We start from the raw sequence: 18,117 nt of genomic DNA on the forward strand, positions 1-18,117 counted from the left end.
ACAAAAACGGCAAAGATGCGGTGCAGTCTCTGTACGTTCATCCTTGCACAATGCAACACTTGCATCACGTACCACAGCCTAGACATCAAAAACAGATTGCACACTGTGGCCCTTGCGAAAATTGAAAGGTGTCGCCCTTTCCACCTTTCCGCCTTTTCACGCGTGGTTTGCGTCTGTGCTTTCCAGTACGAATCGCTATCGTGATAACCGTCCAGTGGGACGCCTAAGTACTTTACTGGGGTCGTCACCCAGGACACGTTTGCAAAAATTGCCGGGCTTCGTTGGCCATTCTCCGTGCCAAAGCCCCAGGGACTTTGACCAATTCACTTTACAACCGGTGATCTTGGTGAATTCTTTTACGCATGCCACGGCCTCGGTTATACCTTCCCGGTTCACTGTGAACACCGCGACATCATCCGCATAAGCCAGCAGCTTAACTTCTGCCGTCTGTAGCTGGAAGCCTCGAATTTTTTCACTTTCCATGATATTCAAACAGAACGCTTCAATGTAAATGCAGAATAGAAGAGGGCTGAGGGGACAACCCTGGCGCACCGAACGCTGCAAGCTAATGGGGGCCCCCAAACTCTTATTTACAATTAATCTTGTCGTGCAGGTCCGGTACGCCAAGGCCACTCCCTCGCAAATAATGGACCCTACATTCACACGGTCGAGTATGCAGAACAGGATATCGTGCGAAGCACAATCGAATGCCTTCTCAAGATCTAGCTGAAGGATGGCTACACAGCTATTTGTGTTATCACAACATTCCAGCACACACCTCGCTCTATGAATATTGGAAACAATAGAGCGTCCCTTGATCCCACACGTCTGGTGGGGACCGACTATATCCTGAATTACTGACTGTAGTCTACGGGCTAAAATCTTCACGAAAACTTTATAATCTACGTTTGTGAGGGCGATAGGACGATATGCTGTGACCTGCTTTAACTTTTCTGCGTCATCGGATTTAGGGATTAGCACTGTATGGGATCACTGAGTTACACCCCCTGTACACCATGGTCGCTCATATTTCCCCCAATCATACTTTTTGTGGGTACGCCCTGCAAACCCACGACAAACAAGGCTTCTTCGCATGACATCACAACTCTGTCACTATCGGAGATTCCCCGATTGCTTCAAAAAGCGGCGCAACTTCTGTTCCCTGCCGTCGTATGCTACCTAGACACAAGAGCGAGCCTTTCAGCACTAATCGGCGTGGATCCGTCCGGTATATGTGTGAATCAAAGAGTAAAAAAAAAAATAAGAAAAGCTTTACAGCCGTGGAGGTGCCGGGGTTTGAACGCGGGGCCTCTCACATGCGAAGCGAGCGCTCTACCACTGAGCTACACCCCCTGTACACCATGGTCGCTCATATTTCCTCCAATCATACTTTTTGTGGGTACGTCCTGCAAACCCACGACAAAATGAGGTTGAAGAGCTGAAAAAATCTCTTGAGTTCATGAGCAACGAGTTTGAAACCATAAAGAATCGGAACGCCAGTCTTACTGCAGAGAACAAGAAACTACACGAGAGCAATGAGGCCCTAGTGCGCAGGGTTGCCCACCTGGAACAATATTCGCGTCTGAACAATCTAGAAATTAGAGGTGTCCCTGTGACTCAGGGCGAAGATTGCAACAAGATCGTTGAGGCTCTCGGCAGCGAGATTGACTGCCCCGTAAATTCAGAAGATCTGGATACCGTGCACAGGGTTCCAACACGAAACAAGAATGAAAAAAACATAATTGTTCGTTTCCTTTCGCGAAACAAGAAGGCGGAATTCCTGGCAAAAGCTAGGAAAACACATCCTACAACGACATGCCTGGGTTTCCCTCAAACGCAGGAGGCTCCTGTTTATGTCAATGAGCATCTTTCACCTGACAACAAGGACCTTTTTTCGAAGGCTCACAAGCTTAAGAAAGATAACAAATGGGCCTTCTTGTGGACATCGAACTGTGTTATTCTAGCTAGGAAGGAGCAGAACAGCACAGTCTTTCGGATAAATAATGTAGACGACCTTGAAATTTTCCGTGAATAGACATACGGGTGCTGACGTTCTACATCTTTCTAACCGCCATCATGGCATCATATTCCCCAGAACATGCTCGTTCGATCTTATCCGAAGCTAAAGGTCTGTCTGCCATCCACTTCAATGCTCGTAGCCTCCGGAAGAATTACGATAACATAACCGCTTTGCTTACTTCCCTTCAGCATCAATTTTCCATCATCTCATTTTCTGAAACTTGGCTATCATCCCTTGATAAAGATTTGTATGCTTTTCCTGGCTATTCATGCGAATACGCACACCGTGTTTATAACCCCTATGGTGGTTCGGCTATCTACATTTCAAAGCACATTGCTTACAAAAGACGTCTTGATTTGTGTTTGAATGTGAGTAAATGCGAATCGGTTTGGATAGAAATTGATTGCCGATCTACTGATGGCACAGAGAAGGTTATATGCGGCGCTATTTATAGGTCTCCTTCAAATGATGCGTCTGAATTTTGCCGGGCTTTTGAACTAGCACTCCATAAACTATCACTCGAAAATAAAAACGTCTTCATTATGGGAGATTTTAATATCAATATGCTAGACATGACTAATCCCATCTGTGTCGACTATACGACCTGTTTCTACAGCTATGGTTATGCAAATTTAAATAGCACGCCTACGCGTTGTACTGACCATGGCTCGCATTCATTACTTGATCATATTCTTTCGAATTTTCCCACTGCTCCTCCGGTTGGCGTGATAGAATGTGATGTCACTGATCATTTTCCGGTATTTCTTTGCGCACTATCATCTCGCTGTAGTAACAACATGTCCACGAGGAAGTCAGTTTTTGATAACGGAAAATATTTTGAAGCCATATCTAATACTGATCTTTCATACATTTTGGGTCTCTCGAACCCAGAAGTGGCTGTACTTGAGCTGTCGAAAATAATTTCATCAGCAATCAATAAATGCACATCGCTCCAATCATCCACGAGAAAATATGTTACCCCCATTTCCCCATGGATAACTACTGCTCTGTTAAACTCTCTGAAGAAAAAAGAAAACATGTATAAGAAAACTAAACACCAGCCGTTCAATCTGCGTCTTAAATTGAGATATAAAAGGTATTCCAGTGTACTAACGTCGCTTCTAAAGAAAGCTAAACGATGTTATTATGAAAACCAGTTATCCACACATACTAACAATTCTAAACGAAAATGGCAGCTGCTTGACGAATTTCTGAATATTCGTAAGTCACCTAGTGTTGTTAAATCTATTTTCCACGGTGGTGTTACTTTATCTGATCCCGAGGAAATGGCGAATACATTTAGCAATTATTTTTTCAATTCACCTAATTATCCTATCTCTTCGTTATGCACACCTTCTCTTGAGCGCTGCCCTCACTCCTTTTTTCTTACCCCCACGTGTCCAGACGAAGTTCTATCTGTAATTGCTAATTTAAAGACGACCGGCCCCGGCGTTGACAATATCCATGGAAAGCATGTGAAAAGTATCCGGTCATTGCTTGCTCCAGTCCTTAGCCACATCTGCAATCTCGTTTTTAAATCTGGCAGTTATCCCAAGCAGCTCAAGATAGCGAAAATAATACCGGTCTTCAAAAAAGGCGATCCAGCTTTGCCAAATAATTATCGTCCGATTGCAATTCTTCCTTTTTTTGACAAAATTTTAGAAAAACTAATTGAAGTAAGGTTGTCTAGTTATATTGAAAAATTTAACATATTGACAGATAGTCAACACGGCTTTCGGCGCGGACTATCTACAGATACTGCAATAGCGTCTCTAATAGATTACGTTAGACTAACAATTGATAAAGGAATGTTCTCAGGAGCAGTTTACATAGATTTTAGCAAAGCATTTGATTCCATTGATCACTCCATCTTGTTTCACAAATTGGAATCTTATGGTATCACTGGACCTCCCCTAATGCTCTTGAAGAGCTTTCTCTGTGACCGACAGCACATAGTCTCTATTAATGACCATACATCTAACATAGCTTTAATTAACAAGGGTGTTCCACAGGGCTCAATTCTTGGCCCTGTATTGTTTTTACTCTACATTAATGATTTACCATCCTGTTTAAAGAATTGCAATAGTATACTATACGCAGATGACTCTACCATGCTATCATCGCACCAGGACATTAATCAGCTGATTCTTAACCTACAGAATGACCTTAATTCTCTTGAGCGTTGGTGCCACATTAACCGCCTGTCCGTGAACGTCACTAAAACTTGTTTTCAGATTTTCCATCCCCCTCAGAAGTCATTGCCCATCACACCACTTCTATACCTCAATTCTGCTGCTATTTCACCGCAAGATCGAGTTTCTTTTCTTGGTGTTATCATTGACCCTCACTTAAAATTCCATCATCATGTAGCTGAAACGTGCAAGAAAATTTCTTATGGATTACGCGCACTAATTAAAGCCCGAAGCTATTTTACAGTCCAAACTTTATTATCTCTTTACTACGCATTCATCCACAGCCACTTAAACTACGGTATCTCATCTTGGGGTAACGCCTATCATATTCATCTCTGGCCTTTAATAAAACTGCAAAAGCAAGCCATGCGCATCATAACCAATACCCCTCGAATGTCACCCTCCCGCGTTTTGTTCATAGATTTAAACGTTCTACCTATCTCAGCCCTTTATTTTTACAACCTTGGTATCCTATTCTTTAAGATTCTTCATCATTATCTCCCGCTAAGCATATTTTCTCCCGGCACGATCATGAGCAACACCGTCACTCGTTTTGCGCTGCGTAATAACTTTTTACTACCTAAGGTCAGAACTAACTACGGGAAACAATGCCTTCATTTTTCATCCGTATCATTTTGGAATTCTTTGAACATAGACATCAAACAAACTAATACGCTTTCTTTATTCAAGGTCAAACTAAAGCTTTTCCTTCTTAATTTGTGATTTTTTTGTTATGTTATTGATTCTATGTATCGCGGCATCTGTGAGTGTTTTATTTTACATTATCGTGCATTACATTGTTTGTATTTAAATATTTCAGTAACTAATATTACACTATGTGCCTATATTTATTCTGTTTCGTCGCTAATTATTGTGTTGTGTATTTTATATTATGTTGCTTATTGAAATTTATTTTCATGGGAGGTCCCGCCCGCGGTCTTGTACCATGGGACCTCTCGCTGTATAGAATTGTAAATTTTATTGTATTACTCAATAAACTTTCAACTTTCAACTTTTCAACTTTCAAACAAGGCTTCTTCGCATGACTTCACAACTCTGTCACTATCGGAGATTCCCCGATTGCTTCAACAGTGGCGCAACTTCTGTTCCCTGCCGTCGTATGCTACCTAGACACAAGAGCGAGCCTTTCAGCACTAATCGGCGTGGATCCGTCCGGTATATGTGTGAATCAAAGAGTAAAAAAAAACTAAGAAATGCTTTACAGCCGTGGAGGTGCCGGGGTTTGAACCCGGGGCCTCTCACATGCGAAGCGAGCGCTCTACCACTGAGCTACACCCCCTGTACACCATGGTCGCTCATATTTCCTCCAATCATACTTTTTGTGGGTACGTCCTGCAAACCCACGACAAACAAGGCTTCTTCGCATGACTTCACAACTCTGTCACTATCGAAGATTCCCCGATTGCTTCAACAGCGGCGCAACTTCTGTTCCCTGCCGTCGTATGCTACCTAGACACAAGAGCGAGCCTTTCAGCACTAATCGGCGTGGATCCGTCCGGTATATGTGTGAATCAAAGAGTAAAAAAAAACTAAGAAAAGCTTTACAGCCGTGGAGGTGCCGGGGTTTGAACCCGGGGTCTCTCACATGCGAAGCGAGCGCTCTACCACTGAGCTACACCCCCCTTTTTTTTTTCTTTATTGCCTGGCTTTGACACAAAAAACTGGACAACACAAACAATCAACAAAAGACAATAACTATGTACACATGACTTGTGGTCAGCCAGCATAAATCTGGCTTCGTCCAATTAAAATTCACGCAACGTACAGAGCGGCTCTAGTCTTGAGAGCCACTCTGGAGGCTCTGCAGCCGCTTTCTGAATGGCCAGAAACATGTCCATACTTTCGCGAAAGTAAATTCTGGCAGATCTTGCGTCACTGTCACAATGCCAGCCTGCCATTCTGGAGCGCCATATACAGTGGAGGCCTGTCAGCATTATTAAATCGAAAGGCACCCCATCCTCATTTTCAACACATAAGAACCGGATGCCATACGGGTCTAGTGGAAATTCTTTCTTTAATGTTCGCTGCAATACATCCCAAAAATAAACCCCTTCCCAACAGTGTAAAAATACATGGTCTATTGTTTCCGGCTTTCTGCAAATTAAACAGTGAGATCCCCAGGGTAAAACAATTCCTTTCCCTCTAAAAATTTTTTAACCGGTAAAGTCCCGGTGTGCAACTTAAAAAAGAAGGTTTTTGTTCCAGGCGGCACCTGCATTTTTTTAACTCTCTTTAAAACATCTTTGCCTGGGCCTCCACTGTACAAGGCCCTGTACAAGGGCTCGGGGAAAACTACATCGCACAAGGCACGGTACAGTTTCTTTCGTTTCACACTGGACAGAAAGTCATTGGAAAACCGCAGGGAAAGAAACCTTACACTGGCAAAGATTTCCCGGTAAAAACCGGTGACCCTACTATACACCTCAGCAGTTCCGACTATGTACTCTGGAAGTAGATGCCGCAGCCTAACTTGGCATACGGTACGCAAAAAAAGGGTCTCTTGTGTCCCGAAAAAACAAAAAAACGATTGACCAGCTGTCGCAAAAACAAATGGCCCAATCCCAACCCGCTGTCTTGTACCCGTCGGAACAGGTTGGTCCGGCTGCAGCGCTCCCATTCAGACGACCAGATAAAGACGGCGAAAATTCGGTGTAGCTTTTGAATACTTAACCGTGAACAGTGCAACACCTGCATTACGTACCAGAGCCTGCTGATAAAGAACAGGTTGCAAACAGTGGCTCTGGCGAAAATCGACAAGGTCGTTCCTTTCCACTTATCAGCTCGCTCCCGTGTCTCTTTGACCGGTCCTGTCCAATAATGTTCACTGTCACGGTAAGCATCGAGCGGAACGCCCAAGTACTTATCTGGTGTTGTCGTCCACGGCACACTAGCAAACCTTTCAGGCGTAGATGCCCACCTTCCATGCCAAAGCCCGAGGCACTTCGACCAGTTAACCCCGCTGCCTGTAGCTTGGCTGAAATCGCGTACACATTGAACAGCCTCGCTATGCCTCCCTCGTCAACGGCAAACACAGCAATGCCATCAGCGTACGCCAAGAGCTTCACTTCGGCTGCTTGTAATCTGAATCCGGTAATACTCCTGTTTTTCAGTATCTTTAAACAAAGGGTCTCCACATAAATACAAAATAAAAGGGGGCTAAGGGGACAGCCCTGGCGCACCGAACGCTGCACGCTAATGGGGGCCCCCAGACTCTTGTTAACGATCAATCTCGTCGTGCAGTTCCGGTATGCCAGGGCCACACCCTCGCGAATAACAGAACCAACGTTAACATGGCCTAATACTGCAAACAAAAGTTCATGGGCAACGCAGTCAAAAGCCTTTTCTAAATCTATCTGGAGTATAGCTACCTGATCATTAGTGTCATCACAGCATTCTAATACACTGCGCGCAACGTGGATATTTGTAAAAATGGACCGCCCTTTAATGCCGCAGGTCTGATGCGGACCAACTAATAAATGGATCACGGTCTGCAACCTTCGTGCCAAAACCTTCATGTAAATTTTGTACTCGACGTTAGTGAGTGCTATGGGTCGATATGCTGCTACCAGTCGTAATCTGTCTGTGTCGTCCGTTTTCGGAATCAGCACAGTATGGGACGAGCCATAGGACGGAGGCAGTGATTTTAGTTTAAAGGCTTCATTAAAGATGACCGTCAAGACCGGGGAAATTACATGGTTAAATTCTTTGTAGAATGCCGCGCTGAACCCGTCCGGTCCAGGCGACTTACCTGGGTTTAAACTTTCTATTGCTTGCTCGACTTCCAATTGAGTTATCGCCTGCTCTAATCTGTCTTTAGTTTCGTCGTCCAGGCGCGGCATCTCGGCCAGAAACGCCTCCTTAAATGTGATAACATCTACCGGATGCAATGCGAAGAGCGCCTGGTAATGCGCGAAAAAGGCTGCTTTGGTATGTTCGATGTCCGTTTTTGAAACACCTCTCCATTCTATTTCGTTAATGTGGTTTCTTTCGGCACGGGCTTTTTCTAAACCAAGCGCTCGTTTCGTTGGCGCTTCCCCTGCGGCCAGGTCTTCTGCCCTTGCCCTCACCAGCGCTCCCCGATAACGTTCTTCTTCAATAAGCTGTAACTTTTGTTTGGTTTTTCTTATGTCTTCTATCCATTTACCAGGCGCTCGGCATTCTTGTTTTGTCATCTTCTGAAGCAGTGCCTTTAGCTCCATTTCCTCTTTTTTTGCTTCATGACGTATACAGGTGGCTCTTTCTATTGCTTTTAATTTTAAAGTTTCTTTAGTGAGCTCCCACTGCTGCCAAATCCTCATGTTATACTTGGTTCTATTTTTGCTATTTCTTCCCTTACAGCTCGGTTATAAAATTCGTCCTGGAGTAGCTTGTCATTTAACTTCCACATTTCCCATGAAAAACCATTCCCCTTCTTAATGAATCCTATGCAGCATTGAACCAAACAGTGGTCAGAAAATGAAACCGGCAGATCTACACAACTATTGCATTTAGGGACAGTTTCCGCGCATGCATAAATTCGGTCTAGCCGTGCGTGACTTGTGCCCTCGAATAGTGTGTACCTTACAGCACGCGTTCCTTCAAGACACTCTGCTACATCCTCGAGGTTGCAGTTCACAATCATTCGTAACAACACTTCGGTGCTTTTATCTCGGAAACCTCGGACGCTTGTCTTGTCGCGCGCACTAAGAACACAGTTGTAATCGCCCATAACAATGAGCTGCCTGTCCATGCGAAGCCGTTCATCGACGCTTTCAAAAAACGCGGCTCGGCCATCAACCACATTAGGTGCATACAGACCAACAATGCGCCAGTCGATGTTACAGAGCGAAAAATCGATGGACACGTATCGACCCGACAGGCACGAATGATGACCGTGTACTGCTATTCCCGGCAACTTCTTAACAAAAAGAATACAGCCAGCCGATGTGCCTACAGCATGGCTAACGACGGCAAAATGCCTAGACGTGAAACGTCGCACCATGCTCCCGGTCTCTTCCTCACCATCGACTTTAGTCTCCTGCACTGCCAGTATATCAATATCTTGCTCCGTTATAAGTCTGTACAGCTGGCTTTGTTCTCTTTTACCTGCCAGGCCTCTAACGTTTAGGGTGGCGACTTTAAACGGAGTTGCAGAAGCCATTTTAACTTAGGAAGAGGAGACCGAAAGCATGGTGCTTACCTCTCGCGTCCAGCATGTCGCTAGACGATGCCGTCGCCGCCGGTGTCACCCGGCGCGAGCACGTGCTCCTGGTCAGGCGGCGCCTTGTCGCCGCCACGCTTGTCAGTCGGGACCTTTGGGCGCGGCCGCAGGCTGGGCCGTCGCGCTTGCGGCGTCTTTGCCGGCGGTTCCTCCACGCTGGGCTCTGCTGCCTTCTCCCCGTTGGCCTTGGTCTCGGCGTGCGAACGCTTCGCAGGTGTAGTCACGCCGACGTTCACGCGGGAGTCGGCCTTGTCGTCGTGGCTCTCGCTGGCCGCCTTGCGTTCCACGTCCACGTGCACGGGCGGGCTCGCTCCATCGTTGGGCGTTTCCACTGGCGTCGAAGGCGAGTCAGCAGCTGGCGACCCGCTTTCCTGTGCGACAGCCGTGTCGGTGTTGCTACTTGCAACAGCTGGCTGAACCGCCACCCCGTCCGTTTTGCCCGCGTCGTCAATACCGCTCGCTGCTTCCTCCGCTTCGACGACGTCCATGAGCTCTGCGGAGTCGCTCGCCGCTACACGGCCGGTAGCCGACGCGTAGGTGCTCACGCAGTCAGCCTCGGAGTGTCCATAGCGACGGCACTTTGAGCACCTGGGCACCTTGCAATCACGGCGCACGTGCCCCGTCCCGCCGCAGCGCAGGCACTGCATCGGCCGCCCGGGCACCACCACGAGAGCCAACTCGCCGGCGACACGAACCTGGTGGGGTAGGTCATCCACCTTCATGCCAGGCTTCATCTTTAGCAGCACGGTCCTCGTGGTGGACCCCTTCTCCTTCATGCCGGCGAAGCGCCACCGCTCCCGGGTGACCTCGGTCACGTTGCCGAACGCCGCGAAAGCTGTCCGGATGTCCTCGTCGGCGACGCCGTGCAACATCCAGTGTAGGCGCAGCTTCACCTGGTGGTCTTCTGGGTCGAAGACGATGCAGCGGCGTCCCTTAACCTCGAGCTCCTTCATGGCGGCCAGTTTCTTTGCGGCATCCCCACTGCTGAAGGTTACCGCCCACACGTGGTTAATCTGGTACGCCCCCAACGCCACGACGTCGGGGAGCGCACCCACGTTAGCGAGGGCGTCTCTGAAGTCTTCGACCCTGTAGGGTCGCACACGCACGTCGCCGTGCAGAAAAACCGTGTTTAAAACAACACGTCCGGTGGGCAGGGTAGGCAGAACGATCTCGTAGTCCTTATCAGCGTCGCTGGCAAACCTGTTTCCGCGGCCGGCAACGGCCGCTATCGCCGCTCCGTGGGAGCTCATGATCCTGCGTCCGTCACGCTCGGTGGCCGGAAGTAGAATGACTGAGCTACACCCCCTGTACACCATGGTCGCTCATATTTCCTCCAATCATACTTTTTGTGGGTACGTCCTGCAAACCCACGACAAACAAGGCTTCTTCGCATGACTTCACAACTCTGTCACTATCGGAGATTCCCCGATTGCTTCAACAGCGGCGCAACTTCTGTTCCCTGCCGTCGTATGCTACCTAGACACAAGAGCGAGCCTTTCAGCACTAATCGGCGTGGATCCGTCCGGTATATGTGTGAATCAGAGAGTAAAAAAAAACTAAGAAAAGCTTTACAGCCGTGGAGGTGCCGGGGTTTGAACCCGGGGCCTCTCACATGCGAAGCGAGCGGTCTACCACTGAGCTACACCCCCTTTTTTTTTCTTTATTACCGACTTGGCCGGGCAAACAAAACAAAAATACAATGACATGACAATAAAAGCACAGGTCAGTTTCTAGCTAGTGCACGATGATAAAATGGGTTAAATGATTTTAGTTGGTCAAGGACAGGCAGCCACTCAGGCTGAGGAGCTCGCTGTCCGAAAACTTCCTGAGTATACATGATGCTCTCAATGAAATACTGATGAGCCGGATTCACAACAACATGTTCATGCCTGACATCCATTCGCGTACGCCATAGGCTGTGCATGCAGAGCAACATTAGCAGGTCGCAAGGCACTTCACCTGGCTCTGCACATGGTAGGAAGCGTATTCCAAAAGGAGTCAGGGGGAAATCTTTTTTCAGTGTGCGCTTCAACACATCCCAAAGAAAAACAGCGTCATGACAGTCGAGAAAGATATGTTCTATAGTTTCCACTTTCTTGCAAATAAGACACTCTACTGACCAAGGTACAAAAAGGCCTTTGCTTTGCAACCATGGCTTCACTGGGAGGGTTCCAATATGCAATTGAAAAAAGAAAGACCGCACTGAAGGCTTCACCGGCATTGTTTTGACTCTTTTTAGCACATCCCTTTCGGGACCCAGAAGATATGCACTGCGATAAACAGGCACTGGCAGAAACACATCAAGCAGGTCCTTGTACATCTTTTTCCTTGTTACAATGGTTAGATATTCATCTGAAAATTTTGACCGAAGAATACGGACTGCTGCAACAACTTCTTGCAAAAAAGCACTTAACCCACTCCGCCCTGCAGACATGGATGACACAACATAATCAGGCAGTGATTCTGACAATCGCACTTGTATAACAGTTCGCAGAAAATCATTATCTTGACGCAAGAAAAATAATCTAGTGACTATCTGTCTCAGAAATAAATTTGATAACCCTAGCCCCCCGTTCCGCACTTTGTGGAACAGATTGCATCGGCTGGTACGTTCCCATGTTGACGCCCAAATAAATGTTGCAAACACTCTGTGCAACCTTTGCACTGAAGTCCTTGGCAAAGTTAACGCTTGCAGAACGTAAAAAATCCTCGCTATTGAAAACATGTTGCACACCGTAGCTCTTGCAAACATGGAAAAGTTGTGACCGCCCCATTTGCTTGTCTGATCTTTGACTCGTTCGGTTTCATGGGCCCAATATTCTTTGCTTTCTCTGTAGTTGGTTAGCGGCACGCCGAGATACTTTCCTGGCGTGTCTACCCACTTCATTCGACAGAATACTTCTGGCGTGGCCTGCCACTTTCCATGCCAAAAACCAAAACATTTCTGCCAGCTTATCGCACAGCCACTTGCATCACAAAAATTTACGGCTTCTCTCACCACTTCTTGCACGCTTTCCTGGTCTCTGCAGAACACTGCTATATCATCTGCATATGCCAATACCTTCACTTCAGTATGACAAAAGGCGTAACCTCGAATGTTTTGCGTAGTTAACAGCTTTAAACAAAAGGGCTCCAGGTAAAGTGCAAAAAGCAGTGGAGAAAGAGGGCAACCCTGCCTCACTGACGACAAGACAGGAATACTATTACTCAGGCGGTTATTAATTATGAACCTTGATGTACAGCCATCATAAACCATTTTCACGCCATCAGTGATGATTCATCCCACATTCACATGTTCCAAATGCACGAACAAAATTTCATGCACAACTTTATCAAACGCCTTATGCAGGTCCAGTTGCATCATGGCGACACGACCCTCCGTTGCATCACAGCATTCAAGGACACTCCTAGCTACGTGTATGTTAGTAAAAATGGATCTGTCTTTTATGCCGCAGGTCTGGTGTGGGCCAACAAGGGTTTTAATTACGGTTTGGAGTCGTCCGGCTAGCACTTTCATATAAATTTTGTAGTCTACGTTAGTTAAGCTTATTGGGCGGTAACACTCAACTGACTGCAACCTACTAGGGTCGTCCGATTTTGGGATAAACACCACGTGGGAAGTTCGAAAAGACGGCGGAGTTAACTTTCTTTCGTAACACTCGCTCATTACGCGCTGCAATGCTATTGCCATTTCTGTTTTCAAAGCCTTGTAAAGTGCGGCACCGAGGCCGTCCGGCCCAGGCGACTTGTTTAAGCTCAGCTGCTGTATTGCAGCTTCGATTTCTGCTGCCGTTATTGGCTCCTCAAGTACCTGCGCCAGGTCCTCCTCGACGCTTGGCATTAGCGACAGGAATGCAGTTTTGTAATGTTCAACATCAGGCGTTTTAAGGCTGAACAAGTTTTCGTAATATTCCAGAAACGCCCTTTCAATCACCTCAGATTCGGAAGTTACGTCATTGCGATAACAAATTTCCTTTATCTCTTTCGAAACTGTATACTGTTTTTCGTCGCTGAGCGCCCTTTTTGTGGGCGTCTCCCCAAGCCAAAATCTTTCGCTGCGCGCCCTTATCACAGCACCTCGATATTTCGTTTCATCTATTAGTTCAAGCTTAGTTTTGGTCTCTTTTATTTCTTGTCTGTACAACCCCGGCTTGACGCCTTCCATGCTGAGCATGAAATCAAGCTCGGTACGAAGTTCCTTTTCTTGCTGTTTTTCTTTACGCTTTAAAACACATGCTCTTTCTATAGCGGCCACTTTCACGTCGCATTTAAATTGTTCCCATGTTTGTATAAAGTCTGTCTCTTTTTCTAACAAGCTTTTGACTAAGTCTTTTAGTTTCTTGCTAAACTCGTCATCCTCCAACAATGAGTCATTAAATTTCCATAATTCCCAACTAAACTTGACAGTCCTTTTCCTCTCCCCAAGTGTGATCACGACTAAAGAATGATCACTGAAGCTGACGTGCACAGTCTGGTACTGGGAACACAAGGGCACAACCTCAGAAGAGACATAAATTCTGTCCAGCCTTGCGTGACTAACGCCTTGGAAATGCGTGTACTGTGCTTGTTCTGAACCTTGCATTATAATTCCAATGTCTTCCAATTCTGCCTCATTAATTATCTCAGACAGCAGCTCGGCACTCGTGTCCTGCAGGGTTTTGTTCGTTGTTCTATCTTCAGGTCTACACACACAGTTAAAATCTCCAAGCAATAGTACACGCTTTTCTGTCAGCAGGAAAGGTTGAACACGGCGAAATAAGGCATCTCGTTCGGGAATTCTATTAGGTGCATATACACACACAGCTCTCCACTCTACACCAGAAAAGTAAAAATCGCATGCTACAATCCGGCCACTTTCACAGGAAAATACAGTTTCCACGGCGACTTTACCGTTTCGAGTTAAAATCAGACACCCCCCCCCCGACTTTCCTTCTGCATGGCACACGCAAACACTGAACTGTGCACGGTAAATTTCTGCCATCGCATCTGTCGACTCTTCGCTTTCAATTTTTGTCTCTTGAACAGCCAACAGATCGATTTCGTTTTCGAACAAGAGACGTTTAAGCTGATTTTGCCTTCTTCGCGCAGAAAGACCTCTCACGTTCAGTGTGGCAATACGCAAGCTAGATGTTAGTTGAGACGCCATCTAAATGGTTGGGATTCGCCGCTCTCGAAGTGACATCGGTTTGCAGCTCACCTCATCAAAAATCCTTCCAGCTTGCAAAGTACGGCGGTGTCAGCACTGAACCCGATCGAAGACCGGGTTTCCAACACGAAGACCCTGCAAGGCACCTCCGCTAAGGCGGAGGGACACCTGACGAAGTCCTACGATCAGGAGGGATGTTCGGCTTGGGCTTGTAGGCCGCACGTCGAACAGGAGACGCTTTGGGAAGAGGTTCCTCATGGTCCGTCCCGTCGTAGCTCGTCGCCTTGTCATCAGCTTCGTCGTGCGTCCTCTTCGCTGGCAAAGTTGACGCCGCGGGCATCTCCGTGTCAACGTCCTTCTCGTTGGTCGATTCCAAAACCGTCTCAGCTGCACCTACCGCAGCATCATCTGCTTTTCCAGCGTCCGCCTCAGTTCTTGTGTCAGGCACAGGTGGTTCTTCTGAGTTGGCAGCCTCATGTTCCGTGGGAAGCATTGCTTTTTCTGAGGCTATGCTTTTCGGTACTACGGCTTCCCGACTCTCACGGGTCGCCTCTACCGCGTCGACTTCGTCCATAATATGCTCCTCAGTAGCATCCCTACGACCAGGACCAGCTACGGTAGCATATGTTCGCACGCACTGGGCGTCGTCGTGGCCGAAGCGACGACAGAGCCCGCAACGTGGCACACGGCACTCCCGACGTATGTGTCCGGTGCCGCGGCACCGGAGGCAGAGCGGAGCTCTGCCAGGAACGTGGACGAGTGCGACGTCCTCTCCAACACGCAGCTGGTGCGGTAAGTCCTCGATGGTAACGCCCACCTTCAGCTTTAATGTCACTGAGCGCGTAGTAGACGACTTGTCGACGCAGCCTTTGACTCTCCACTTGTCCCGAGTTATGTAGGTCACTTTTCCAAAAGCCGCCAGAGCTGCCTTCACGTCGTCATCTTTCACGCCGTGCAGCAGCCAGAATAGCTTCAGCCTGACGCCCTGGTTGCATGGGTCAATGACCACACAGCGGTGGTCCTTGACGTTGAACGCCTCCGCCTGTAGGATTTTGTTTTTTCCTTCTTCATTGCAGAATGTCACGGCCCAAACATGATTCATCTGATATGCCCCGAGGGCAACCACTTCCGGCAGCAATGACAGACGCTCAAGAGCGTCACGAAAGTTTTCAACACGGTATGGCCTGGCTTGGACGTCGCCATGCAAAAAAACAGTATGCAAAACGCTCGAACCTCTTGGCAAATGCGGCAAAATCAGCTGGTAGTCCTCGTTCGGTTTGATCGTACTCCTGATACCGCGGCCCGGCTGGGCCGCTAAATCCGCTCCTTGGGAGCCCATGATAAACACGTCCGTCACGCTCGGTGGCCGGAAGTCGACGAGCTACACCCCCTGTACACCATGGTCGCTCATATTTCCTCCAATCATACTTTTTGTGGGTACGTCCTGCAAACCCACGACAAACAAGGCTTCTTCGCATGACTTCACAACTCTGTCACTATCGGAGATTCCCCGATTGCTTCAACAGCGGCGCAACTTCTGTTCCCTGCCGTCGTATGCTACCTAGACACAAGAGCGAGCCTTTCATCACTAATCGGCGTGGATCCGTCCGGTATATGTGTGAATCAAAGAGTAAAAAAAAACTAAGAAAAGCTTTACAGCCGTGGAGGTGCCGGGGTTTGAACCCGGGGCCTCTCACATGCGAAGCGAGCGCTCCACCACTGAGCTACACCCCCTGTACACCATGGTCGCTCATATTTCCTCCAATCATACTTTTTGTGGGTACGTCCTGCAAGCCCACGACAAACAAGGCTTCTTCGCATGACATCACAACTCTGTCACTATCGGAGATTCCCCGATTGCTTCAACAGCGGCGCAACTTCTGTTCCCTGCCGTCGTATGCTACCTAGACACAAGAGCGAGCCTTTCATCACTAATCGGCGTGGATCCGTCCGGTATATGTGTGAATCAAAGAGTAAAAAAAAACTAAGAAAAGCTTTACAGCCGTGGAGGTGCCGGGGTTTGAACCCGGGGCCTCTCACATGCGAAGCGAGCGCTCTACCACTGAGCTACACCCCCTGTACACCATGGTCGCTCATATTTCCTCCAATCATACTTTTTGTGGGTACGTCCTGCAAACCCACGACAAACAAGGCTTCTTCGCATGACATCACAACTCTGTCACTATCGGAGATTCCCCGATTGCTTCAACAGCGGCGCAACTTCTGTTCCCTGCCGTCGTATGCTACCTAGACACAAGAGCGAGCCTTTCAGCACTAATCGGCGTGGATCCGTCCGGTATATGTGTGAATCAAAGAGTAAAAAAAAACTAAGAAAAGCTTTACAGCCGTGGAGGTGCCGGGGTTTGAACCCGGGGCCTCTCACATGCGAAGCGAGCGCTCTACCACTGAGCTACACCCCCTGTACACCATGGTCGCTCCTATTTCCTCCAATCATACTTTTTGTGGGTACATCCTGCAAACCCACGACAAACAAGGCTTCTTCGCATGTCTTCACAACTCTGTCACTATCGGACATTCCCCGATTGCTTCAACAGCGGCGCAACTTCTGTTCCCTGCCGTCGTATGCTACCTAGACACAAGAGCGAGCCTTTCAGCACTAATCGGCGTGGATCCGTCCGGTATATGTGTGAATCAAAGAGTAAAAAAAAACTAAGAAAAGCTTTACAGCCGTGGATGTGCCGGGGTTTGAACCCGGGGCCTCTCACATGCGAAGCGAGCGGTCTACCACTGAGCTACACCCCCTTTTTTTTCTTTATTACCGACTTGGCCTGGCAAACAAAACAAAAATACAATGACATGACAATTCATAAAAGCACTGGTCAGTTTCTCGCTAGTGCACGATGATAAAATGGGTTAAATGATTTTAGTCCATCGAGGACAGGCAGCCACTCAGGCTGAGGAGCTCGCTGTCCGAAAACTTCCTGAGTATACATGATGCTCTCAATGAAATACTGATGAGCCGGATTCACAACAACATGTTCATGCCTGACATCCATTCGCGTACGCCATACGCTGTGCATGCAGAGCAACATTAGCAGGTCGCAAGGCACTTCACCTGGCTCTGCACTTGGTAGGAAGCGTATTCCAAAACGAGTCAGGGGGAAATCTTTTTTCAGTGTGCGCTTCAACACATCCCAAAGAAAAACAGCGTCATGACAGTCGAGAAAGATATGTTCTATAGTTTCCACTTTTTTGCAAATAAGACACTCTGCTGACCAAGGTACAAAAAGGGCTTTGCTTTGCAACCATGGCTTCACTGGGAGGGTTCCAGTATGCAATTGAAAAAAGAAAGAACGCACTGAAGGCTTCACCGGCATTCTTTTGACTCTTTTTAGCACATCCCTTTGGGGACCCAGAAGATAAGCACTGCGATAAACAGGCACTGGCAGAAACACATCAACCAGGTCCTTGTACATCTTTTTCCTTGTTACAATGGTTAGATACTCATCGGAAAATTTTGACCGAAGAATACGGACTGCTGCAACAACTTCTTGCAAAAAAGCACTTAACCCACTCC

General features: G+C 47.5%; 1 protein-coding gene and 8 non-coding genes across 9 annotated transcripts; all 9 read right to left on the reverse strand.

Annotated features, from left to right (window-relative positions):
- Nucleotides 1–1,281: 1,281 nt before the first annotated feature.
- Nucleotides 1,282–1,353, reverse strand: TRNAA-CGC (transfer RNA alanine (anticodon CGC)). The gene has a single exon. It is a non-coding gene; the product is annotated as a tRNA-Ala (tRNA).
- A 4,087-nt stretch (nt 1,354–5,440) lies between these two features.
- Nucleotides 5,441–5,512, reverse strand: TRNAA-CGC (transfer RNA alanine (anticodon CGC)). Its single transcript has one exon. It is a non-coding gene; the product is annotated as a tRNA-Ala (tRNA).
- A 271-nt stretch (nt 5,513–5,783) lies between these two features.
- TRNAA-CGC (transfer RNA alanine (anticodon CGC)) lies at nt 5,784–5,855 on the reverse strand. Its single transcript has one exon. It is a non-coding gene; the product is annotated as a tRNA-Ala (tRNA).
- A 3,577-nt stretch (nt 5,856–9,432) lies between these two features.
- On the reverse strand, nt 9,433–10,683 carry LOC149361652 (uncharacterized). The gene has a single exon (XM_089569560.1). The coding sequence runs from the start codon at nt 10,681–10,683 to the stop codon at nt 9,433–9,435; it is 1,251 nt and encodes a 416-aa protein (XP_089425686.1).
- A 327-nt stretch (nt 10,684–11,010) lies between these two features.
- Nucleotides 11,011–11,082, reverse strand: TRNAA-CGC (transfer RNA alanine (anticodon CGC)). Its single transcript has one exon. It is a non-coding gene; the product is annotated as a tRNA-Ala (tRNA).
- A 5,159-nt stretch (nt 11,083–16,241) lies between these two features.
- Nucleotides 16,242–16,313, reverse strand: TRNAA-CGC (transfer RNA alanine (anticodon CGC)). Its single transcript has one exon. It is a non-coding gene; the product is annotated as a tRNA-Ala (tRNA).
- A 271-nt stretch (nt 16,314–16,584) lies between these two features.
- Nucleotides 16,585–16,656, reverse strand: TRNAA-CGC (transfer RNA alanine (anticodon CGC)). The gene has a single exon. It is a non-coding gene; the product is annotated as a tRNA-Ala (tRNA).
- A 271-nt stretch (nt 16,657–16,927) lies between these two features.
- Nucleotides 16,928–16,999, reverse strand: TRNAA-CGC (transfer RNA alanine (anticodon CGC)). Its single transcript has one exon. It is a non-coding gene; the product is annotated as a tRNA-Ala (tRNA).
- A 271-nt stretch (nt 17,000–17,270) lies between these two features.
- TRNAA-CGC (transfer RNA alanine (anticodon CGC)) lies at nt 17,271–17,342 on the reverse strand. The gene has a single exon. It is a non-coding gene; the product is annotated as a tRNA-Ala (tRNA).
- Nucleotides 17,343–18,117: the final 775 nt, after the last annotated feature.

Source organism: Amblyomma mixtum, chromosome 2 (assembly GCF_055824585.1).
Source record: "Amblyomma mixtum isolate Tamu chromosome 2, ASM5582458v1, whole genome shotgun sequence".
NCBI lineage: Eukaryota > Metazoa > Arthropoda > Arachnida > Ixodida > Ixodidae > Amblyomma > Amblyomma mixtum.

What these genes read in the sequence shown, in the direction of transcription:
- LOC149361652 (XM_089569560.1), bottom strand. Translation starts at nt 10,683, where the DNA reads ATGAGCTCCCACGGAGCGGCGATAGCGGCCGTTGCCGGCCGCGGAAAC.